The following is a 26389-nucleotide window of genomic DNA, read 5'->3' as shown; positions in this document are numbered from 1 at the left end:
TTTATTATGAAAGTTAACACCCCTCCAATTCATACTCCAGCAGAAACAGAACGATCAGAGGCCCTTGGGGCATGTTATTTAATGTATTGGTGTGTGGTTTGCATGAGACTCTGGGTCATAAGTAGTCTATGAGAGAAAATCACTTGGGCCAACTTCTACTTTGGCATGCATGTGGTTATAAGTCAGTCAGTCAACCAAACAAAGCTAGCATACAGTATAAAGTCCCCCAACTGTCGACCCGGACTTGGCCCCTCAAGTTTTTGGAGCAAAAAATACATATTTAATTATTATTTTGGACTAAAAAGACTAAAAAAGACTAAGACTAAAAACACCAGCAAATCAGCTCTAAAGGAATTACATTTTGGAAATCAGTTCCAAAGTATTCTCACGCATAGTGATTTTATACAAATGTAAGCAAGGTTTGCAATTAGTATGTTTTAGTCAGTTTGGGCTTCTTACAGTCTGCAAGCAAATTACTTGTGATTATGTTCCGGCCCCCTGACCATCATCTCAAGAAAAAAAAATAATAATTGGCCCGGGGCTGAATCTAGTTGATGATCCCTGGTATAGAGGATAAATGAGAGATGACTACAGCCGGCACACCGAAACCAATTTGGCTATGATTTAATAATCAACACAGTTGTTTGACAAAACAAACAGAAGGAAAGAGTTACACAGTGCTATTTTTTTTTATGTCTCTGCCACACCTTGCTGAAAAGTCAACAGACCAGAGAATCTGGGTAAGCTTGGTCCTGGAGGACATCTCAGTCAACGCAGCCTTTGTTTTATGTTACTTTTGACACTGCTGGGAAAAAACAAGGGGACCTATCCATTATTACTGAGACAACACCCTGCCAAACTAAACCTTCAGATGTCCACCTGTGCTAAGATGGTCTTCAAAAAGGCCCTGAACATTCTGCTTTTACATCATATAGCATTATAATCTGATCTGCCACCCTCAACGCAATAATCTGATGCCAGATACGGTCCAGATAACACCAAATGGACATATTCAATTATATTCATTTATGACTTACAGATAAACCTTCAAAATAGTATGAGCTCACTGGTAATACTGAACATTCACATTTGAATAAGACCCAGTTACAATGCTAAAATGACGGGATGGAAACATAGCAGCGAAGGCTGCTGATAGGAGGATGGCTCATAATAATGGCTGGAAATGAAGTATAACGGCTGGAATGGAGACGTGTTTGATACCATTCGATTGACTCTATTCCAGCCATTATGAGCAGTCCTCCCCTCAGCAGCCTCCACTGATACACAAGCTATTGGTAAGCTTGTTGGCTGCATTCAACTGCATTGGACAATTCTAGAAAGCTCCTATTCATGTTAACCTTTTGACAATATATGATTTTGCATTTATCACTTCGGAAACGTCAAACGTGTTTTTCAGATTTCTATAGCATGATTGCATAAAAAGCAGAGGTCTTGTGTGTACTACATGTGCCCTCTTGCCTTCTTCTCCTGGTGCAGCAGCTGATCACTGGCTCCTGAAGCAGACTCTTCACTCGTCCCATGCATCTCCATATTGGTTCTTTTTCACTGTGGAGACAAAATAACCATACAGAGAATCAGACATACAGTCCCAGTCAAAACATTTGGACACCTACTCATTCCAGAGTTTCTTTATTTTTACTATTTTCTACATTGTAGAATAGTGAAGACATCAAAACTACGAAATAACACATACGGAATCATGTAGTAAAAAGTTACATTAAAATGTTATATTTGAGATTCTTCAAAGTAGCCACCCTTGATGACAGCTTTGCACACACTCTGTATTTAAAAAAAACTTGATTTATATATTTGTTGATTTAACTACACAAGTCAGTTAAGAACAAATTCTTATTTACAATGACGGCCTACACCGGCCAAACACGGACGATGCTGGGCCAATTGAGCACTGCCCTATGGGACTCCCAATCACAGCCGGTTGTGATACAGCATGGAATCGAACCAGGGTGTCAGTAGTGACGCCTCAAGCACTGAGATGCAGTGCCTTAAACCGCTGCGCCACTAGGGAGCCATTATCTTAACCAGCTTCATGAGGTAGTCACCTGGAATGCATTTCAATGAACAGGTGTGCTTTGTTAAAAGTTAGTGTCATTTTTTCCCTTCTTAATGTGTTTAAGGAAATCAGTTGTGTTGTGACAAGGTAGGGGTAGAAACAGAAGATAACCCTATTTGGTAAAAGACCAAGTCCATATTATGGCAAGAACAGCTCAAACAAGCAAAGAGAAGTGACAGTCCATCATTACTTTAAAGACATGGTCAGTCAATGCAGAAAATGTCAAGAACTTTGAAAGTTCTTCAAGTGCAGTCGCAAAAACCATCAAGCGTTATGATGAAACTGGCTCTCATGAGGACCGCCACAGGAAAGGAAGAACCAGAGTTACCTCTGCTGCAGAGGATAAGTTCGTTAGAGTTAACAGCCTCAGAAATGGCAGCCCAAATAAATGCTTCACAGAGTTCAAGTAACAGACACATCTCAACATCAACTGTTCAGAGGAGACTGCGTGAATCAGGCCCTCATGGTTGAATTGCTGCAAAGAAACCACTACTAAAGGACACCAATAAGGAGCGACTTGCTTGAACCAAGAAACACAAGCAATGGGCATTAGACTGGTGGAAATCTGTCTGATGAGTCCAAATTTGAGATTTTTGGTTCCAACAGCAGTGTCTTTGTGAGACACAGAGTAGGTGAACCGATGATCTCCGCATGTGTGGTTCCCACCTTGAAGCATGGAGGAGGAGGTGTGATGGTGTGGGAGTGCTTTGCTGGTGACACTGTCTGGGATTTATTTAGAATTCAAGGCACACAACCAGCATGGCTACCACAACATTCTGCAGCAATACGCCATCCCATCTGGTTTGCGCTTAGTGGGACTATCATTTGTTTTTCAACAGGACAATGACCCAACACACCTCCAGGCTGTGTAAGGACTTTTTGACCAAGGAGGAGTGCTGCATCAGATGACCTGGCCTCCACAATCACCCGACCTCAACCCATTTGAGATGGTTTGGGATGAGTTGGACCGCAGAGTAAAGGCAAAGCAGCCAACAAGGGCTCAGCATATGTGGAAACTCCTTCAAGACTGTTGGAAAAGCATTCCAGGTGAAGCAAGTTGAGAGAACGCCAAGCGTGTCCAAAGCTGTCATCAAGGCAAAGGGTGACTACTTTGAAGAATCTCAAATATAAAAAATAATTTGTATTTATTTAACACTGTTTGGTTTAATACATGATTCCATATGTGTTAGTTTTGATGTCTTCACTATTATTCTACAATGTAGAAAATAAATAAAGAAAAACCCTGGAATGAGTAGGTGTGACAAAACTTTTGACTGGTACTGTATGTCTATGCAATGTAGTTCACTAATGCACCCAGAATATTGTGTTTGTTTAATTCAACAATTATAAAAGGCTACATTTAAAAAAACATTTATTTAACCTTTATTTAACTTAAGAAAAAATTAAGAAAAAAATCGTATTTACAATGACTACCCCAGCCAAACCCGGGTGCCGCTGTGCCAATTGTGCGCCGCCCTATGGGACTCCCAATCACGGCTGGATGTGAGGCAGCCTGCATGGCTAATTATTGCTACAAACTAAAAAGCAAACGTTAGCGTATCTTAGGGTGTTCCTTGATACAGACCCCCTGCTCTGGCCAAAGACACTGATGTCCAAGTATGTGAGCACTGTTGTTGACACTGAATAATCATACCCCCATTGTAAGCACCATATGTAAATAGTCCCAATAACAACAGATCTCTGTGGGGAATGAATCACCATCTCTCTTCGGAACAGGTGTTTCAGCCGGGGACTTGAGCAGAATGTCTGCCTTTTGGGTCAGGGTAACCTCGTAGTTCTCACGGTTTCTGCTTCGTAGGTCCTCGTACAGGGTTGGTCTCTTTTTGGGAGTCTCATCATCCAAGTAAGGAGGGACTAAAAAGGCATTGAGGGGAGGAAACCTTTCAGAGAAAACTGCTATTCAAGGTGTCCGGCCAGGGCCAATACAAAATCTGTAGAATTCCAACCACAGCTGATTCAAAAGTGAGATAATGTTCTCAAATGTTCTCTTTACTTCAACTAAATAACATACATCTTGAAGACAATTCTGAGAATAAAACAAGGATGAGTGAGAGAGTATTATCCATGTCTGTAATAACAACATGCAAATCCTGATGTCCGTACCTGGTTGGTTGACATCAGCTGCAGCTCCTGTGGGGTCAGACTCACTGAGGGGAGGGCTCAACAGAGCACCCTGATCACTATAGGAGAAGTCACTAGGGTAGCTGAAGGAGTCTGCTTGGGTGCGAGGTTCCGCCACTGACTGGGAGGCTTGTTCAAAAAAAGCCTGGTTAGGATCTCCCAACTCTGATGGGTTCTGAGGAGCAAACCTGGTTCCAATGAAAATGTAACTTGGTAAGATGTCAAAACAATAACCAGTTACCACAATGGGGAAAGGAGGTTAGATGCAATACTAACTGTTGAGGGATATGACGTTGTCCTTGTCTTAGGGCTTCACCCAATGGGGAATTCTCCAGATTTTTGAACTTCTCCTGACATATCTTTGTGTAGGAGATCTTCCCTCCAATGTACCCAAACAGACCAGCAACTGAAAATAGACACCACGCACACAAAAGTGAATATTCCCGAAGACATGACACTGGTACATATACATACACATTTTGAATTCCAGCAGGACACTGAAAAGCCTCATATTCAGCCTTCACTTACTAGCTACTTTAGGCAGGGAACCAAATCGTGGTGAGGGTGCAAGGACTCCTGAAAGGGAGAGATTGACTTTACTTTCTAACCCAATGAAAGGCAGAGGCTGATATTTGAATTACAATCTCACTGGACTGAGCATTAAACATACCTTTCATAACGAGTGCTTGAGCTACAGACACTGCCACAGCAGTTAATGGAAGGGCTGTGAATACATAATGTCATTAGTGCATACAGAATCTATACATCCTTATAACTCTTTATTTCAACAATGCATGCTCATAACACTTTAGTAGCTACAAACTTGAGTAAATGAGAAATCAGAGAGAAACAGAAGGGGTAAACCTGGGGTGTAATCAGTGGTTAAATTGGGATTTGGAAGGTCCGTAGTTGGTGGGCTCAGCTGAGGGGATGATATAATGTACTAGCCTAAATATATACTGACAAAAAGCACATATCACAGTCTTCACTATTATTCTACAATGTAGAAAATAGTAAAAATAAAGAAAAACTCTTGAATAACTAGGTGTTCTAAAACATTTGACCAGTAGAGTACACAGTGGCAAGAAAAAGTATGGGAACCATTTGGAATTACCTGGATTTCTGCATAAATTGGTCATCAAATTTGATCTGATCTTCATCTAGGTCACAACAATAGACAAACAGTCTGCTTAAACTAATAACACACAAACAATTCTATGTGTTCATGTCTTTATTGAACACACCGTGTAAACATTCACAATGCAGGGTGGAGAAAGTATGTGAACTCCTGGATTTAATAACTGGTTGACCCTCCTTTGGCAGCAATAACGTCAACCAAACGTTTTCTGTAGTTGCAGATCAGACCTGCACAACGGTCAGGAGGAATTTTGGACCGTTCCTTTTTACAAAACTGTTTCAGTTCAGCAATATTCTTGGGATGTCTGGTGTGAACTGCTTTCGAGGTCATGCCACAGTATCTCAATCGGGTTGAGGTCAGGACTCTGACTGGGCCCCTACAGAAGGCATATTTTCTTCTGTTGAAGCCATTCTGTTGTTGAATTACTTGTGTTTTGGCTCGTTGTCCTGTTGCATCACCCGACTTCTGTTGAGCTTCAATAGGTGGAGAGAAAGCATAACATTCTCCTGCAAAATGTCTTGATAAACTTAGTAATTCATTTTTCCGTCGATGATGGCAAGCTGAGGCTGATACTTTACAGTTGGGATGAGGTTTTGATGTTGGTGTTCTGTGCCTTTTTTTCTCCACACATAGTGGTGTGTGTTCCTTCCAAACAACTCAACTGTAGTTTCATTTGTCCACAAAATATTTTGCCAGTAGCGCTGTGGAACATCCAGGTGCACTTTTGCAAACTTCAGACGTGGAGCAATGTTGTTTTTTGGACAGCAGTGGCTTCTTCCGTGTTGTCCTCCCATGAACACCATTCTTATTTGGTGTTTTATGTATCGTAGACTCATCAACAGAGATGTCAGCATGATTCTTTGCAGGACGGCCACTCCTAGGGAGAGTAGCAACAGTGCAGAATTTTCTCCATTTATAGACCATTTGTCTTGCCGTGGACTGATGAACATCAAGGCTTTTATAGATACTTTTGTAACCCTTTCGAGCTTTATGCAAGTCAAAAATGCTTAATCTTGGGTCTGAGATCTCTTTTGTTCGAGGCATGGTTCACATCAGGCAATGCTTCTTGTGAAGAGCAAACTCAAATTTTGTGAGTGTTTTTTATGGGGCAAAGCAGCTCTAACCAGTATCTCCAATCTCATCTCATTGATTGGACTCCAGGTTAGCTGGAGTCCAATTAGCTTTTGGAGACATCATTAGCCTAGGGGTTCACATTCTTTTCCCAACCTACACTGTGAATGTTTAAATGTGGTATTCAACATAGACAAGAAAAATACAATAATGTGTGTGTTATTAGTTTAAGCACACTATGTTTGTCTATTTTTGTGACTTAGATGAAAATCTGATCAAATGGATGACCAACTTATGCAGAAATCCAGGTAATTCCAAAGGGTTCACATACTTTTTCTTGCCACTGTGTGTGTGTATATATGTGCACACACACACACACACACACACACACACACACACACACACACATACATACATACATACATACATACATACATACATACACATATATATATATATATATATATTAGGAGCTAGATAGAGTAGTAGAATGAACAACATGCAATTTCAAAATCTGGTTGTGCAACAGCTGTTTTTCTCTTATGTCAGTCACTGAATTAGCCATGTCAGCTAACAAAAAATGTATTGCTAAATTAGTATAAACTTGTAATCATGGCAGAATACATTAAACATTCCATTTTCTAGTGATGAGCTGGAATTTTACCTTCAGTAACCTATATGCTAAGTGGTTTGAAAACCATAGTTATTTTAATTTGTTTTTCTACATTTTTGTGTAGGCAACGGGCACAATGTAAAACTACAAAATAGCTTTCTCGTTTCAAACTTAGACGTCTAACAGTATCTTGGTTCTGGTCTAATGCTTCTAGAAAGTTGACCCCTTCACATCGTGACGCATTTCATTACGCCCTACTGTACGTCATATTCACGGAGTCTTGCCCAGCTACTGAACCGAGAAGTGTAGTGTTTGTAATGCAAGATGGAGTGCCTGTCTTGTCAGAGATCACATTTATTTTGGGAGATTGCAAAATGACCTTTTCATTCAAGACAGGATAAATATATTGTCTCGGATGATAAATGTTTTCTTTAGTTACTTTTTCCTCAACTTGTTTATCTAACGAAGTCAAGCTTGCTTGCAGAGCAGATAGCTAACGTTAGCTAAAAGCTAGGCTAGGTTGAACATAGCATTGTAGCTACCAACCTCTCCACCTAACAATTATCATAAAAATGTAATTACCATGAAACTTAAATGGGAGGCAACAGTCATAATATAATTAGCTTAACAGCCAATGTGTATTATTTAACATTACTATTCAAATAGTACTCACTTATTGTTATGGGTAATTGTTTACAAGTTACTAACTATACCATGAAGCCATCACCGAAAACCACATTTATCTTTGTTTTGTTAACTCCCTGCTCTTTGGCAGACTGGCTGAACTGAAGACGAGGCAAAGTCGGAAAAAAATTAAGTATGCAGTGTCTGTCTCGCGACGGAGCCTTCAACCGCAAGAGGGCGTTGCGCATTCACTCCGTTGTGGACGTCTCCATTGAAATGTATGACATCCGAGTATTTATAGGTAATTTGAACGAGTTGAGGCGTTAACGATTCTGCATGGTCAATATGACATCTGCAGTGGCTGTGTACAGCATTTACTGCGAGGCTGCCTCCGCAGAAGTAAGAGCATTCATACTTATTTTAGCCACACTCGCTACGTTCAGGCTCTGCCCTGCCCAACACAGGCCCGATTGCTTCTGCCAAATTTAAGGCCCGGCCCTGCCCAAAAGCCGAAATCATTATGGACTTCCTCCGTTAGTAAATCCATTACCTGTCCCTTCCTGCCACACGATCGCTGCGCTTAGCAGCTCTGCCAGAGATATTAGAGAAAGGAATCCCACTGGACCATGAATGGAAGAACGCATAATGCCCCACAGACTGTTGACCAATCACGTTCATGTTGTCATGCTGCGTCACACGGTCGCTAAACTAATCGTCATATAATCCCTTCTCAAAATCGGTATGAGTTGAGAAATGTCTATTTTCCTCGAAAGTACGTAATGTCACAATTCCAAAGCTATACAATAAAACAGATCCCAGATTAATTATTTCACATCTTGCGAAAATGTGTAATGTTCTATTTCTTGTTTAAGAAACGGGTCAAAGCGTTGGACTAGTAACCGGAAGGTTGCAAGTTCAAATCCCCGAGCTAACAAGGTACAAATCTGTCGTTCTGCCCCTGAACAGGCAGTTAACCCACTGTTTCTAGGCCGTCATTGAAAATAAGAATTTGTTCTTAACTGACTTGCCTAGTTAAATAAAGGTTTAAAAAAAAAATAAAAAAATGGTAGATGTTGGATTTTTGAGATAGCGCCTAATTGACTCCCATTCCCTCCTTGAAGGAGAGCTCTCCGTGTCACAGAATCACCCAGAGGGCACCGCGCGGTCCATTGACGTTGCATGGACGACGAACACGATGGGCATTAATACTATTCCAACGGAGATTACCAGCTCCTTAAAAAGTATATTCCAATGGAGATGTTAATGTGAGTGTAGCGAAATGCTTGTGCTTCTAGTTCCGACAGGGAAGTAATATCTAACAAGTAATCTAACAATTCCACAACAACTACCTTAAACACACAAATGTACAAAGAATGGAATAAGAATACGTACATATAATTATATGGATGAGAAATGGCCGAGCGGCATAGGCAAGATGCAATGGATGGTATAAAATACAGTATATTCATATGAGTAATGTAATATGTAAACATTAAAAAGTGCTATTATTTAAAGTGACTAGTGATCCATTTATTAAAAGTGGCCAATGATTTCAAATCTGTATGTAGCCAGCAGCCTCTCTGTGCTAGTGATGGCTGTTTAACAATCTGATGGGCTTGAGATAGAAGCTGTTTTTCAGTCTCTCTGTCCCAGCTTTGATGCACCTGTACGGACGTAGCCTTCTGGATGATAGCGGGGTGAACAGGCAGTGGCTCGGGTGGTTGTTGTCCTTGATGATCTTTTTGTCCTTCCTGGGACATCGGGTGCTGTAGGTGTCCTGGAGGGCAGGTAGTTTGCCCCCAGTGATGCGTTGTGCAGACCGCACCAACCTTTGGAGAGCCCTGCGATTGGGGGTGGTGCAGTTGCCGTGATACAGCCTGACAGGATTCTCTCAATTGTGCACCTGTTAAAGTTAGTGAGGGTTTTAGGTGACAAGCCAAATTTCTTCAGCTTTCTGAGGTTGAAGAGGTGCTGTTGCGCATTTTTCACCACGCTGTCTGTGTGGGTGGACCATTTCAGTTTGTCTGTGATGTGTACGCTGAGGAACTTGAAGCTTTCCACCTTCTCCACTGTGGTCCCGTGGATGGGGAGGGTGCGCCCTCTACTGTTTCCTGAAGTCTACGATCATCTCCTTTGTTTTGTTGATGGTGAGTGAGAGGGGGTTTTCCTGACACCACACTCCGAGAGCCCTCACCTCCTCCCTGTAGGCTGTCTCGTTGTTGTTGGTAATCAAGCCCACTACTGTTGTGTCGTCTGCAAACTTCATGAGTGAGTTGGAGGCGTGCATGGCCACGCAGTCATGGGTGAACAGGGAGTACAGGAGGGGGCCGAGCATGCACCAATGTTGAGGATCAGCGAAGTGGAGATGTTGTTTCCTACCCTCACCACCTGGGGTCCGCCAGTCAGGAAGTCTAGGACCCAATTGCACAGGGCGGTGATGAGACCCAGGGCCTCAAGCTTAATGATGAGCTTGGAGGGTACTATGTTGTTGAATGCTGAGCTGTAGTCAATGAACAGCATTCTTACATAGGTATTCCTCTTGTCCAGTAGGGATAGGGCAGTGTGCAGGCGATTGCATTGTCTGTGGACATGTTGGGGCTGTTGGCAAACTGAAGTGGGTCTAGGGTGGCAGGTAAGGTGAAGGTGATATGATCCTTGACTAGTCTTTCAAAGCACTTCATGATGACAGAAGTGAGTGCTATGGGGTGATAGTAATTTAGTTCAGTTACCTTTGCCTTCTTGGGTACAGGAACAATGGTGGCCATCTTGAAGCATGTGGGGACAGCAGACTGAGATAGGGAGCGATTGAATATGTCCGTAAACACACCAGCCAGCTGGTCTGCACATGCTCTGAGGAAATGCAGTCTGGACCAGCAGCCTTGCAAGGGTTAACACGTTTAAATGTCTTACTCACATTGGCCACAGAGTAGTCCTTGGTAGCAGGCCGCGTCGGTGGGACTGTATTATGACTGTATTATCCTCAAAGCGGGCAAAGAACGTGTTTAGTTTGTCTGGAAGCAAGACGGTGTCCGTGACGTGGCTAGTTTTATTTTTGTAGTCCGTAATTGCCCTACCACATATGTCTTGTGACTGAGCCATTGAATTATGACTCCACTTTGTTCCTAAACTGACATTTTGCTTGTTTGATTGCCTTGGAAGGAATAACTACACTGTTTATATTCAGCCATATCCCCAGACAACTTTCCATGATTGAATGCAGTGGTTTGCGCTTTCAGTTTTGCGCAAATTCCGCCATCTATCCACGGTTTCTGGTTAGGGTAGGTTTTCATAGTGGATTCAACATTTCAATGCACTTCCTTATAAACTCACTCACCATGTCAGCGTATAAATCAATGTTATTCTCCGAGGCTTCCCGGAACATTTTCCAGTCCGCATGATCAAAACAATCTTGAAGCGTGGATTCCGATTGAGCAGACCAGTGTTTAATGGTTCTAGTTACAGGTATATCCTGTTTGAGTTTCTGCCTATAGGACATTAGGAGCAAAATGGAGTCGTGGTCAGATTTGTCGAAGGGAGGTCCTTGTATGCATTGCGGAGGTCAGTGTAGGAGTGGTCCAGTGTATTGCTCGCACGAGTGCTACAGTCAATGTGCTGATAGAATTTAGGTAGCCTTGTTCTCAAATTAGCTTTGTAAAATCCCCAGCTACAATATATGCAGCCTCAGGATATATGGTTTGCAGTTTACATAGATTCCAGCGAAGTTCCTTGAGGGCTGTGGAGACATCTGCTTGAGGGGGGGGGGGGGGGGGGGGTGTGTAATGCACGGCCGTAACTAACATTATTTTGGGAGATAATGTGGTCGGCATTTGATTGTAAGCAATTCTAGGTGAGGTGAACAAAAGGAGCTGAGTTCCTGTATGTTGTTCTGATTATTCCATGAGTCGTTAATCATGAAGCACACCCCCGCCCTTCTTACCAGAGAGATGTTTCTGTCGGCGCGAAGCATGAAGAAACCAGTTGGCTGTACCGACTCCGACAACATATCCTGAGAGAGTCATGGTTCCGTGAAACAAATAATGTTACAATCTCTGATGTCTCTGGAAGGCAACCCTAGCCCTAATTACATCCACCTTGTCGTCTAGAGACTGGACAATGGTGAGTAATATACTCTGAAGCGGTGGGTGGTGTGCACGCCTTCAAGGTCTGACCAGGAGGCTACGCCATCTACCTCTCCTGCGGTGACGTTGTTTTGGGTCAGCCTCCGGGATTAGATCCAATGTCCTGGGTGGTGGTCCGAACAAAGGATCCGCTTCGGGAAAGTCGTAGGCCCACCCACTTGGGAGCCAGGTCCACCCATGGCTGTGCCCATGCCCAGTCATATGAAATCGATAGATTAGGGCCTAATTAATTAATTTAAATTGGCTGATTTCCTTATGTAGCTGATGTGAAATGGCTAGCTAGTTAGCGGTGGTGCGCGCTAGTGGCGTTTCAATCGGTGACGTCACTTGCTCTGAGACCTTGAAGTAGTGGTTCTTGCTCTGCAAGGGCCGCGGCTTTTGTGGAGCTATGGGTAACGATGCTTCAAGAGTGACTGTTGACGTGTGCAGAGCGTCCCTGGTTTGCGCCCAAGTCGGGGCGAGGGGACGGACGTAAAGTCAAAAAACGGTTACACTTATATGAACTGTAACTCAGCAAAACCTTTGAAATTGTTGCATGTTGCGTTTATATTTTTTATATTTGACGTTTTAAGCACTTCTGACACCATGTTATGATCTTAAAGCCAAAATAGGCCAAAATAGCAATGCGTGTTAATTTTTAGACAGAGCATCATGCTCTTAAAACTCCCAGTACAGAAGACGCCTTAGTCCAATGACTTACGTGTAATGAAACAGAGTCATGATTAGGGCTTGGGAATAGGGTGCTATTTGGAACACATCCTTATGTTGTAGTATGACTTACATCTGTACCAAAAGCTCTCTTGGTTGCATTCCCGAAACACTCTCTTCTCATCCTCCGTGGGAATGTAGGGTGCCCCAACTTGACTCTGTTATATAGGGTACAGAAATGTAGCAATTGTAATTAGCTAGATAACATATACATAGCAGATTAAACTCAACTCTGTCGTGTTCTACTTTTCCACTGCACTACATACGCCAGTCGTCTACTGTTAGTGAGTGGAGGGGTTGAAATGCGAACTTTAGCAAAATACTTTGCATCGCGTAGTAGCGTTATCGACGATAGTATTACTACAGTACTACTTGATTAACTTGCTAATTACTCATGTTTCAGTTAGCGACTATACAGTGTTGTTGTAGCTAGCTTGGGAAAACTGTTTGTTTGGCAAGCCATTTTACTTTAACTTGCAAGCTAATCCGCAGAACGCTAACTAGCGGTTAGCTAGCTACTGTTAGCTTGTTACTGTACCTGAGCCCCTTGTTGTTGTTGATCAGTGAATCCCATTGACGTTTGTGACATGACTAGAAAATAAATTGAAGTGAGGAGAAAAATTTGCTACACCATTATTTCGAGGTTATGCGCATGTGTAACAGGGGAAACAATTGAAACTTCAAAAATGACCTCCAAGCTCTCTGCCTCAAAGCAGGGAAGCTGTTGAAATCAGAAGGCGATTGCCTTACGCAAAACCTGAGTGTAGACGTCACGCGTAAAGAAGCGTGCCCAGTCTTCTTCTTCGGTGAGGTTTAACGGCGGTTGACATCCAATAAATGTTGCATTACTGCCACCTACTAGACTGGAGTATACTTCCCTTATGCATTGCTTGAAAATAAATAAATAAATAATTCAAATAAATAAACAAATACTCTACCATCTAACACTACACACTCACCACCCAACTCCACTATTTAACTATATATAGTCCTATCTCAGTCCAATAGCCTGAAATGACTTGTTGGCCTATCCCTCTATACTGGTACAGATCTACTACTCACACCACTCCTCTCAGGATCCCTCCCCCTTGACCCATCTTCCTCTACTTTCTTCACTGCCTCAGCATACGACAACTTCTGTGCTACTCTAACCCTGGAAACCTCCACCTGCCTCTCTCACACTGGACATTTCTGATCCCCAGCCCCATGGGCACCCGTTTAATTAACACATACCACTACTTTCCCCAATGTTACACATTCCTTTGTCTCATGCCCTTCTGCACACTTCTAACACCTAGGAACCTCCTCCTACACACTGTTTCCACATGCTCATAAGCTTGACACCTGTAACAATGTAATGTATTCGGCACAAAAGTTCCTAGAGTATATAAGATATCCTGTAACATCACTTTGTCCAGCAACGGCTCAACATCAAAACACAAAAGAACACACAACAACTCTTACGCCATCCTGTCTAAGTCGCAACAAATGATGTGCATGACAAACACTGGGAATCTTCCCCTTCGGTTGGTCAACTTTCACATTTACCGCTACCATGTAATCACTCCTTTCAATGGTGCCCTTTTCTTGAGTGCAAAACAACTCGCATCTCTTGTCCCCATTTGTTTAATGTGCAGCGCCTGCACCCTCTGATCAGCAGAAACACAAACAATTATCACAAGACCACTTCTGGTTACCTTCACCGATTCCACAGCACCCAACTCTGTTTTCAACCACCCTGAAACCACAAATGGATAAGCCAAAAGGCAAGGGCCCACTTTTTTCCAAAAATGTCACTCCTACCATCACAGACTCATCTTTATCCTGACCCTCGGTGCAACCCTCGGCTCTGACAACTAGCACGCCCGGTCCAGACACAACAAAGCCTCAAGACCAACACTTGCTCCAGATTGAAATAGTTGGGCTCGTTTGAGCAAATCATTTGTCAAGTCGGTGACCAAAGCTTTTAAAGAGTCTTGCATTTTGAAAAAATCTGATTTTCACCTAGATGACCTTTACAAAAATCGTATGATTAAAGGTCCTAAAGTGTAAGGTCGGATGGGTTGGGTGGGCTTGGGGGATGGGGGAGGGTCTTGATCACACCGATAGTGTTATTGCATTTTGGTACACCCGAAGTGCATTCATTTCCAATGGAAAGCTGCGTTTGCCTTGCGCAATTGCATTGCAGAAGCAGTTGCAGTGCCTTCTGTGTGTTGCATACATAATATTTATCAAACTTATGCATCAAACTGTATGCTTAGATGTTGTATGCTTAGATCTTGACAGAAATGGTAGCAGAAGGTGAATGTTGAACTTGTGTTGCACACATATCCAGATGATGCTGCATCCCATTTTGCGTAATAACCCTGTCGGTGTGATTGAAGCGGGACACTGTATATGTGATCAACCTGTCAATGTGAAAAGCACCTTACCGCGTCCAGTCTACTCATCGGAACGCCATCCAATCAATGCAGAGGTGTAAGATTGCCAGAGCCTGAACAACAAATAAAATAATTTATACAATGTAGGTGTAAACAATTTGAACCAATCATATAATGCAAAGGGCGGGGCATATTGCCAACATTTTGACAGTGGTACGCTCATATCAGACAACACAAACCGCAAAATTGTTTACTAATCTGTCAACGAGGATAGTTGCTATTAGACGAGTTTAGATCTTTGAAAAAATTAAAAGAAGAGCGTTCCAAAAAAAGAACGGATGGGAAAGGAAGGTGAGGACACATACTGAAATATCTCATTTGCGATCCCAGCGAAGTTTCACTGACACTGTTGGAAAAAGCTATAATTGTAGCATGCCAGAGGAGTTGGATTGCTAGCAAACAAGCTAAGCGTACTTTAAAAAAGGTAAGCTCGGCCGAGATTTGAAATACAAGGTCCTACCAAATAGCTAATTTATTAAAGTTAGCAGACCTAGCTTTTCGTAGCGAGCAGTTTGCCGTTTCGGACAAATTGATAAGCTATGGAATTGCTTCGATACTAGCTAGCATAGTTGGGTAACGTTAGATATCTGTCTTGCTAGCTATGTGTTATTAGCTAACCATGTCAGGATTTGGCAAACCCAGAAGTACTCAAATACTGGACAGGAAGGAAGCCAAATGAATGTTACCGTTGTTGTCAGTTAGCTAACATTAACCAGCTCTAGCTAGACAGCCAATTAATAAAGGAAACTAGGCTGGCTAGCTAGTTAGTTATCTAACGTGACCAACTCGCTTGCTAGCTACGACGTTGGCGATATTGAAGACACAGCACAATGGCAATCATAGCAAGCTAACTGTTGTTGGCTCATGTACAGTACCAATAATTTGATAAAACCCCCCCTGGCGTCTTTTGTTTTGCCACTGTGTCTATCCGTTGATTTACGTCGTAGGTGTTCCTGTCACCATGCTATTGCCACTGAAATTCGTTTTTGAGGAGGCAAGCACACAGGCGAGGCAAGTTTGAGCATGGTCAAAGATCCTGCTTTGATTTGACTTTACACCTAACTTGGCAGGTAGTCTAATACTAGGATACAACTAACGTTACTGAGTGCGGTTAATCAGCAAATATCCATATACACTTGTATATTATACAGCTGTACCTTACGTAATCGGACATTAGTTGCCTTTGTCATGCCAATGTAACCCAAAGTTGTCTCCATTACCTATATAACCCAACAACTAGGAAAGGAAATCTCCCCAAAAATATTGGATTCTCAAATATCATTGCTGGTTGTTTGCTCACTCTACCTCTGTTCTGTAGGCGTTATATTGAAAGTTAATCAGCACTGTAATAGCTAACATTCTGTGATTGCTCCTGGGCACAATTTATTCTGGGTGTAATTACGGCAAAGGCCAAATTGCATTTGTCCTGTTTAGCAGCTGCTTTTGTCCACCTCTTAAATTAGGCCACATCCTTACAGCCTCTGTGAAAACGGTGGCAGTACACACACTGCTCAGTAAAGATCAATCACAATATATTGGCAATAGCCTGTCCATTGCCTCTCTCTTTTGGTGTGTTTGTACAGCAAAGGGAGAATAGACACACAATGAGGAGTTTGTTCTTGTTTTCTGTAGCTGTTTGTTCTTGTTTTCTGTAGCTGTAAGATGGCAACACAGAGAAATCTGGTCAGTCTGCAATGAACCAGGAGGTGGAGAGAGCTGAACAATTTCAGACCCTTGGGCCTTTGCAATACACTTCTCATCTGGAGAAAAGTCTGTGTGTCACTCCCAAATGGGTCAGGGCTCTACAGTGTGACCATTTTACTTGCAATTAATTTAGGAGCACCAGTGCACCTAGAAAAAGGATTCTGGCTGTATTACCTCAAATCTTTTTCATTGTGCCCTTAAATTTCATTTTGCGCCTACATTTTTCAATTTAGGTGAACACATGCTCTTGGGGTACATGCTCTGAATAATCAGTAACCACTTGATCCAAGGACTTTGGTGCTTTTTGCGTTGTTGCGTAAACATATTAAATTACATCAGAGGCTAGCAGGCAGATGCAAAGGGTGAATTTGAGTGTGACATTGTCATTCACCAGGCCAGCCAATGTTTACCATTCCACTGTTAACATGTAACATCCTAGTGTTTAATAAGGCTCAAAGTATTAAAGCAGCTTTAAAAAAAAATATTTTGCTTATCATTATAATATTTAGATGACTATGGTGCTTAGGCTACATCTTACATAAGATGATAATGCTTACGTCGTCATTTTATGTAAAATTGTTGAATAAAATGGGTTAGATCACTGTCATGGTCAGGACAGGAGGCTGGTTTGTTGTGGTCACATTTAAGAAAGTGATGAACCCCCTCTCTGCCCCAACCCATACATGTCTCTCTGTGTGGTTGACTGATCCTCTCAACCTCCCCCTTCAGGGATAAGCCTCTGATTGCTGTACAGATGTGTTCGTATTGTGCACGCACCCACTGGGCCTCTGCATAGGAATGGCAGGGAATCCTTCTAAATTGCAAAGGGGCATCTATCTGCGATTACCCAGGGCATAATTCTGGGGAATGTGTGTTTTTGGGTTAATCCTGGAAGACATTAATGTCATTGAGTGAAGGGATGGAGCTGGTCTCTGAGTGGTTCCCCTGTCAAACCATGGATGTGTCTCTTCTCAGGATGAGCCAGAGGAGAGCCATTGGTCACTCTTATCACTGCATAGTGTGATGGTTAGATTTATATGAGCCAGATAAGAGCTGTGCAGTCAAGCATTTCTCTTAATGAGTCTGGTGCCTCACTGTTTCTCCTGTCCCATCAGACTGACACTGTTGTCCCTTTCCTCTCTCACTGCTTTGTCCCTGTACTGACCAACTGACTGACTCTTTTGCACCTCTGCCATCTGGTAAAACAAATGAGGCTTCCCAGTGTTTACCTTCATGGAGTTCAAGGCTGCACAAATATCGTTATCTTGCCTTGCTTGTTGTTGACTCTGTAACACCTGCATCTGGCTGATCTACGACCTCAACATTTCACCTACTGCCTTATCAAGAGCACCTACAGGAAACCCTGGATTTCCTGTGTGAACTATCCAGCTATATTCTTATTACCAACTGAATTACAACCTTATTTTGCCTGCCTGGTGATGGTGAGACTGGATCTCTTGCCAAATTATCTGCTAAACCTAACTGAAAAGGTTGGTGGTGTGTCTGTTTGCTTGGTGCTAAATTATTAACCTGAACTGCTGCAGTCGTTATCCGGCGGCAAAAATAAAGAACATGTTAAACTGCAAGACATGCAAGTTACTCTGATTTTAAAGGTACTGCTGCTAAGCAACTTTGAAAAGAGGTTAAATAGCTGTTCATCAGACAAGCCCCCATCCTTTAGTTATAGTCATCCTAAAATGTGCAATCCTTTGTCTTTGGATGCATTCAAAGTGTTCTGTAATACACAAATGTGAATTGAGTTCAGCTAGAAATAGCCTATAATGGGGCCTTGCCGAGGCATATTATTTTTGGCTTTGGGTAGGGAGAACTGGTTTGGAGCAGGATAATTGATGTTTGGGACTGACTTCACCAAAGAAACCACCCGGTCTTCGGCCCAAGGAAAGCCAGCTCTGTTCCCCTCTCACCGCATACAGAGTGTGCCTGTGTGTTTGGACTGGAGCTTTCAGGGGCTGTGTACTAGGTTTCACATGAGCTCTCTTTAGAAATCAAACTGGTTGCGAGGAAGAGCTTTCTAAAACATGCAAACAAGTGGTCCTGTTAGGGCAGTTGCATGAAGGCCTTATCTATCAGGAGAATCTAGTGCTCTGCTCCATACGAAGGTTGTGATTACAGGAGAAAAGCCTTTCATTTAGTGCTGGTGAACAAGATGTAGTTAGTTCTTATTTTGTCCTTTTTGTCCTATTCGTCCCAGTTGTGACTGTGCACCAATGCTGAGATCTAGTGTTGCACAAAACATTCGATACTAGAACATGAAAAACGGTTCGGTACTAGAATTTGTTTCTTTCGGTACTTCTGTTGAATGTGTATCACGGATAAAATCAGCCAGTGTTAATTTCTTCAACAAAAATATTACTGAAACACCATTTTTTTGTGGCAATCACTCACTGTTGACGTTGAGACGGGTGTTTTGCGAGTACTGTTTAATTAAGCTACCAGTTGAGGACTTGTGAGGCATCCATTTCTCAAACTCGACACACTGTACTTGTCCTCTTGCTCAGTTGTGCACCTGGGCCTCCCATTATTTCTATTCTGGTTAGAGACAGTTTGCACTGTTCTCTGAAGGGAGTAGTACACAGCGTTATACGAGATCTTCAGTTTCTTGGCAAGAAACTGGAATAGCCTTCATTTCTCAGAACAAGAATAGACTGACGAGTTTCAGAAGAAAGGTATTTTGTTTCTGGCCATTTTGAGCCTGTAATCGAACCCACAAATGCTGATGCCCCAGATACTCAACTAGTCTAAAGAAGGCCAGTTTTATTGCATGTTTAATCAGAACAACAGTTTTCAGCTGTGGTAACATAATTGCAAAATGGTTTTCTAATGATCAGTTAGCCTTTTTTTAAATGATAAACTTGGATTAGCTAACACAACGTGCCATTGGAACACAGGAGTGATGGTTGCTGATAATGGCCCTCTGTACGCCTACGTAGATATTCCATAAAAAATCTGCTGTTTCCAGCTACAATAGTAATTTATAACATCAACAATGTCTACAATGTATTTCTGAACAATTTGATGTTAATTTGCTGTTATTTTAATGGACAAAAAATGTCCTTGTTTTTGAAAGAATAGCACATTTCTAAGTGAACCCAAACTTTTGAACGGTAGTGTACAGTACATGTTTCAAGCAGACCACCATAGTCCCTGTGCCCAAGAAAGTGAAGCTAACCTCTCCCTCAATGTGCACAAGACAAAGGAGCTGATCGTGGACTACATGAAAAGGTGGGCTGAACACGCCCCCATTCACATCGACAGGGCTGTAGTGGAGCAGGTCAAGAGTTTCAAGTTCCTTGGTGTCCACATCACCAATGAACTATCATGGTCCAAACACACCAAGATAGTTGTGAAGAGGGCACGACAACATATTTTCCACCCATCAGGAAACTGAAAATATTTGGCATCGGTCCCCAGAGCCTCAAAAAGTTCTACAGATGCAATATCGAGAGCATCCTGACCGGTTGCCTCACAGCCTGGTATGTCAACTGCTCGGCATCCGACCGTAAGGCGCTACAGAGGGTAGTGCTTATGGCCCAGTACATCTTATGGCCAAGCTTCCTGCCATCCAGGACCTCTATACTAGACGCTGTCAGAGGAAGGTAAAAAAAAAAAATGGTCAAAGACTCCAGTCACCCAAGTCATAAACTGTTCTCGCTGCTACTGCTTTATTGTTAATTTGTTTTACATTTTGCTTTTTTTTTGCTTTATTTTTTAATAAGATTTTCTTAATCAACAATGCAGTTTAAGAAATAGAGTTAAGGGCTTGTAAGTAAGCATTTCACTGAAAGGTCTACTACACCTGTTGTATTTGGCGCATGCGACAAACATTTATTTGCTTTGAATAGGGCTCCAACAGGCCGCCCCTCTCTTGCCTTGTGAATGACATCATTATTGGTTAAAGAGACGTCGTGCACTTTTATAAAATAAAATGTTGTTGATCAGTACGATAAAATAAGTTCCAAATGGGAAGGAAATGGATCGTTTGTCATCTGTAGCCCCAAGAAATCATCTAAAACAAGCTCAATAAATCAATGCATGCTCTAGAGGTCTTCACGGTTCCAGAAAGTTGGCTCCGCTCCAAAATGGACCTGGGGATTTCCCACCCTGACCCGAGCATAAATATTTGTTTCATACCCGTTCCATATTAACCTGGTCGGTTCCAGGTCCGATCTGATGGAGGAAAGCAGCAGAAAATGTGTTTTTAAGCTACTTTATTAACCAGAGGTGATAAAGCGCGAGAGGGACAAATGTGCCGCTCTAGCAGGCTAGGGAGGGGCCGTACTGAGTGAGTGAGCTGCCATAGCTAGGATATTTATCATGAAATATGATTGTAATACCTGTCTTGGACACGCCACGCTCTACTCTTGTGAAAAGCAAGACCGCAGCAGCATAAATTATACAATTTCTCTCTCTTTCTCTACTGCAGCAGTCGCGTTCGGAAATGCATGGGCTTCTGGACAAGACAGTTATGATTGTCAAAATCAAATCAAATCAAATTTGTCACATACACATGGTTAGCAGATGTTAATGCGAGTGTAGCGAAATGCTTGTGCTTCTAGTTCCGACAATGCAGTAATAACCAACAAGTAATCTAACTAACAATTCCAAAACTACTGTCTTGTACACAGTGTGAGGGGATAAAGAATATGTACATAAGGATATATGAATGAGTGATGGTACAGAGCAGCATAGGCAGATACAGTAGATTGTATCGAGTACAGTATATACATATGAGATGAGTATGTAAACAAAGTGGCATAGTTAAAGTGGCTAGTGATACATGTATTACATAAGGATACAGTCGATGATATAGAGTACAGTATATACGTATGCCTATGAGATGAATAATGTAGGGTGAGTAACATTATATAAGGTAGCATTGGTTAAAGTGGCTAGTGATATATTTACATCATTTCCCATCAATTCCCATTATTAAAGTGGCTGGAGTTGAGTCAGTGTCAGTGTGTTGGCAGCAGCCACTCAATGTTAGTGGTGGCTGTTTAACAGTCTGATAGCCTTGAGATAGAAGCTGTTTTTCAGTCTCTCGGTCCCAGCTTTGATGCACCTGTACTGACCTCGCCTTCTGGATGATAGCGGGGTGAACAGGCAGTGGCTCGGGTGGTTGATGTCCTTGATGATCTTTATGGCCTTCCTGTGACATCGGGTGGTGTATGTGTCCTGGAGGGCAGGTAGTTTGCCCCCGGTGATGCGTTGTGCAGACCTCACTACCCTCTGGAGAGCCTTACGGTTGAGGGCGGAGCAGTTGCCGTACCAGGCGGTGATACAGCCCGCCAGGATGCTCTCGATTGTGCATCTGTAGAAGTTTGTGAGTGCTTTTGGTGACAAGCCGAATTTCTTCAGCCTCCTGAGGTTGAAGAGGCGCTGCTGCGCCTTCTTCACAATGCTGTCTGTGTGAGTGGACCAATTCAGTTTGTCTGTGATGTGTATGCCGAGGAACTTAAAACTTGCTACCCTCTCCACTACTGTTCCATCGATGTGGATAGGGGGGTGTTCCCTCTGCTGTTTCCTGAAGTCCACAATCATCTCCTTAGTTTTGTTGACGTTGAGTGTGAGGTTATTTTCCTGACACCACACTCCGAGGGCCCTCACCTCCTCCCTGTAGGCCGTCTCGTCGTTGTTGGTAATCAAGCCTACCACTGTTGTGTCGTCCGCAAACTTGATGATTGAGTTGGAGGCGTGCGTGGCCACGCAGTCGTGGGTGAACAGGGAGTACAGGAGAGGGCTCAGAACGCACCCTTGTGGGGCCCCAGTGTTGAGGATCAGCGGGGAGGAGATGTTGTTGCCTACCCTCACCACCTGGGGGCGGCCCGTCAGGAAGTCCAGTACCCAGTTGCACAGGGCGGGGTCGAGACCCAGGGTCTCGAGCTTGATGACGAGCTTGGAGGGTACTATGGTGTTGAATGCCGAACTGTAGTCAATGAACAGCATTCTCACATAGGTATTCCTCTTGTCCAGATGGGTTAGGGTAGTGTGCAGTGTGGTTGAGATTGCATCGTCTGTGGACCTATTTGGGCGGTAAGCAAATTGGAGTGGGTCTAGGGTGTCAGGTAGGGTGGAGGTGATATGGTCCTTGACTAGTCTCTCAAAGCACTTCATGATGACGGAAGTGAGTGCTACGGGGCGGTAGTCGTTTAGCTCAGTTACCTTAGCTTTCTTGGGAACAGGAACAATGGTGGCCCTCTTGAAGCATGTGGGAACAGCAGACTGGTATAGGGATTGATTGAATATGTCCGTAAACACACCGGCCAGCTGGTCTGCGCATGCTCTGAGGGCGCGGCTGGGGATGCCGTCTGGGCCTGCAGCCTTGCGAGGGTTAACACGTTTAAATGTCTTACTCACCTCGGCTGCAGTGAAGGAGAGACCGCAAGTTTTCGTTGCAGGCCGTGTCAGTGGCACTGTATTGTCCTCAAAGCGGGCAAAAAAGTTATTTAGTCTGCCTGGGAGCAGGACATCCTGGTCCGTGACTGGGCTGGATTTCTTCCTGTAGTCCGTGGTTGACTGTAGACCCTGCCACATGCCTCTTGTGTCTGAGCCGTTGAATTGAGATTCTACTTTGTCTCTGTACTGACGCTTAGCTTGTTTGATAGCCTTGCGGAGGGAATAGCTGCACTGTTTGTATTCGGTCATGTTACCAGACACCTTGCCCTGATTAAAAGCAGTGGTTCGCGCTTTCAGTTTCACACGAATGCTGCCATCAATCCACGGTTTCTGGTTAGGGAATGTTTTAATCGTTGCTATAGGAACGACATCTTCAACACACGTTCTAATGAACTCGCACACCGAATCAGCGTATTCGTCAATGTTGTTGTCTGACGCAATACGAAACATGTCCCAGTCCATGTGATGGAAGCAGTCTTGGAGTGTGGAGTCAGCTTGGTCGGACCAGCGTTGGACAGACCTCAGCGTGGGAGCCTCTTGTTTTAGTTTCTGTCTGTAGGCAGGGATCAACAAAATGGAGTCATGGTCAGCTTTTCCGAAAGGGGGGCGGGGCAGGGCCTTATATGCGTCGCGGAAGTTAGAGTAACAATGATCCAAGGTCTTTCCACCCCTGGTTGCGCAATCGATATGCTGATAAAATTTGGGGAGTCTTGTTTTCAGATTAGCCTTGTTAAAATCCCCAGCTACAATGAATGCAGCCTCCGGATAAATGGTTTCCAGTTTGCAAAGAGTCAAATAAAGTTCATTCAGAGCCAACGATGTGTCTGCTTGGGGGGGGATATATACGGCTGTGATTATAATCGAAGAGAATTCTCTTGGTAGATAATGCGGTCTACATTTGATTGTGAGGAATTCTAAATCAGGTGAACAGAAGGATTTGAGTTCCTGTATGTTTCTTTCATCACACCATGTCACGTTAGTCATAAGGCATACGCCCCCGCCCCTCTTTTTACCAGAAAGATGTTTTTTCCTGTCTGCGCGATGCGTGGAGAAACCTGTTGGCTGCACCGCTTCGGATAGCGTCTCTCCAGTAAGCCACGTTTCCGTGAAGCAAAGAACGTTACAGTCTCTGATGTCCCTCTGAAATGCTACCCTTGCTCGGATTTCATCAACCTTGTTGTCAAGAGACTGGACATTGGCAAGAAGAATGCTAGGGAATGGTGCACGATGTGCCCGTCTCCGGAGTCTGACCAGAAGACCGCCTCGTTTCCCTCTTTTTCGGAGTCGTTTTTTTGGGTCGCTGCATGGGATCCACTCCGTTGTCCTGTTTGTAAGGCAGAGCACAGGATCCGCGTCGCGAAAAGCGTATTCTTGGTCGTACTGATGGTGAGTTGACGCTGATCTTATATTCAGTAGTTCTTCTCGACTGTATGTGATGAAACCTAAGATGACCTGGGGTACTAATGTAAGAAATAACACGTAAAAAAACAAAAAACTGCATAGTTTCCTAGGAACGCGAAGCGAGGCGGCCATCTCTGTCGGCGCCGGAAGTTGGGAGTCACGGGTGTGTCTAATTTTATCAGATCCAACCCAGATCTGTGACATTATTTAGAATTCTGGATTCGGACTAGAGGTCGACCGATTTAATTGGAATGGTCGATTTCATTTGGGCCGATTTTCAAGTTTTCATAACAATCGGAAATCTGTATTTTTGGGCGCCGATTTAATTAATTTATCTTTTTATTTTTTATTAATTTAACCTTTTAACTAGGCAATTCAGTTAAGAACACATTCTTATTTTCAATGACGGCCTAGGAACGATGGGTTAACTGCCTCGTTCGGGGGCAGAACAACAGATTTTCACCTTGTCAGCTCGGTGGATCCAATCTTGCAACCCCCAGTTAACTAGTGCAACGTAATAACGACCGGCCTCTCTCTCGTTGCACTCCACAAGGAGACTGCCTGTTACGCGAATGCAGTAAGCCAAGGTAAGTTGCTAGCTAGCATTAAACTTATCTTATAAAAAACAATCAATCATAATCACTAGTTAACTACAAATGGTTGATGATATTACTAGATATTATATAGCGTGTCCTGCGTTGCATATAATACAAGTATCTGACTGAGCCGTTGTAGGCAGAAGCAGGCGCGTAAACATTCATTCAAACAGCACTTTCGTGCGTTTTGCCAGCAGCTCTTCGTTGTGGGTCAGGCATTGCGCTGTTTATGACTTCAAAACTATCAACTCCTGAGATGAGGCTGGTGTAACCGAAGTGAAATGGCTAGCTAGTTAGCGCGCGCTAATAGTGTTTCAAACGTCACTCGCTCTGAGCCTTCTAGTAGTTGTTCCCTTTGCTCTGCATGGGTAACGCTGATTTGATGGTGGCTGTCGTCGTTGTGTTGCTGGTTCGAGCCCAGGGAGGAGAGGGACGGAAGCTATACTGTTACACTGGCAATACTAAAGTGCCTATAAGAACATCCAATAGTCAAAGGTTAATGAAATACAAATAGTATAGAGGGAAATAGTCCTATAATTCCTATAACTACAACCTAAAACTTCTTACCTGGGGTTATTGAAGACTCATGTTAAAAGGAACCACCAGCTTTCTCATGTTCTGAGCAAGGAACTGAAACGTTAGCTTTCTTACATAGCACATATTGCACTTTTACTTTCTTCAACACTTTGTTTTTGCATTAATTAAACCAAATGGAACATGTTTCATTATTTATTTGAGGCTAAATTGATTTTATTGATGTATTATGTTAAAATAAGTGTTCATTCAGTATTGTTGTAATTGTCATTATTACAAATACATTTTTAAAAATCGGCCGATTTAACCGGTATAGGCTTTTTTGGTCCTCCAATAATCGGTATCGCCGTTTTGGTCCTCCAATATTCGGTATCGGTGTTGAAAAATCATAATCGGTCGAAATCTAATTCGGACCCGCTTGGGTGCTGGATTCGGGTCTCGGCATTTGGGTCCAGGTGGATCCGTGAAGGCCACTAGCATGCACACACTCCTTTTACATATGCATTCACCTGTATTGTGAAGAAGCTATGATTTACCCAGTTTATCAATGGATTTACCATTCAAATAAAGTATTACCCTTATGTTTATATAGTTTGGTAATTGATTCATTAATGCGTACATGGATGTCTCTGAAAATTGTCAAATGTAACGCTGTTGAATGACAGATGCCCAACACTTGAACAGGGCAGTAGATTTGCTTATCTGTCTGGATCAAGTGCAGTTCTGTGACTTTGGCTAATTTAATTCCTTTTTAAAAATTTGTTTTCAA

At 42.9% G+C, this 26389-nt stretch overlaps 2 protein-coding genes across 20 annotated transcripts in view; one reads left to right on the top strand and one right to left on the bottom strand.

The window, feature by feature from the left end:
• Positions 1–608: 608 nt before the first annotated feature.
• ociad1 (OCIA domain containing 1) lies at positions 609–13125 on the bottom strand. 2 transcript variants are annotated; one of them, XM_021604319.3, is made up of 8 exons: positions 13066–13125; positions 12601–12685; positions 4905–4958; positions 4763–4810; positions 4511–4640; positions 4217–4422; positions 3812–3967; positions 609–1566 (listed from the first exon to the last, which is right to left on the bottom strand). In XM_021604319.3, the coding sequence occupies exons 1-8, from the start codon at positions 13114–13116 to the stop codon at positions 1529–1531; spliced, it is 768 nt and encodes a 255-aa protein (XP_021459994.2). In that variant the 5' UTR covers positions 13117–13125; the 3' UTR covers positions 609–1528. The 2 variants fall into 2 exon arrangements, with proteins under 2 accessions (XP_021459994.2, XP_090092111.1); XM_090235985.1 differs by lacking the exon at positions 3812–3967.
• Positions 13126–14975: 1850 nt separating this feature from the next.
• Positions 14976–26389, top strand: part of fryl (FRY like transcription coactivator) — a 114043-nt gene continuing 102629 nt past the window's right edge. For 8 of the 18 annotated variants that reach the window (XM_090235951.1, XM_090235945.1, XM_090235941.1 and 5 more), the window contains exon 1: positions 15074–15392. The gene's annotated coding sequence lies outside the window, so the exon portion shown is untranslated. Of the gene's footprint in view, positions 15393–26389 lie in introns of all 18 variants that reach the window. The other 10 variants (XM_090235953.1, XM_090235952.1, XM_090235948.1 and 7 more) reach the window with 3 other exon arrangements.

This window comes from Oncorhynchus mykiss, chromosome 5, assembly GCF_057628025.1.
Source record: "Oncorhynchus mykiss isolate SJ-2025 chromosome 5, ASM5762802v1, whole genome shotgun sequence".
In the NCBI taxonomy this organism is placed as follows: Eukaryota; Metazoa; Chordata; class Actinopteri; order Salmoniformes; family Salmonidae; genus Oncorhynchus; species Oncorhynchus mykiss.
The sequence above is the reverse complement of the archived record's forward strand: the minus strand, read 5'-3'. Positions and strand labels throughout refer to the sequence as shown.

Coding starts and splice junctions, on each gene's coding strand:
- ociad1 (XM_021604319.3), bottom strand. CDS start 13,116: ATGTCACAAACGTCAATGGGATTCACTGATCAACAACAACAAGGGGCT. Junction 4,811..4,904: donor TCAAGCACTCGTTATGAAAG/GTATGTTTAATG, acceptor TCTCCCTTTCAG/GAGTCCTTGCACCCTCACCA. Junction 4,423..4,510: donor CAACGTCATATCCCTCAACA/GTTAGTATTGCA, acceptor CATTGGAACCAG/GTTTGCTCCTCAGAACCCAT.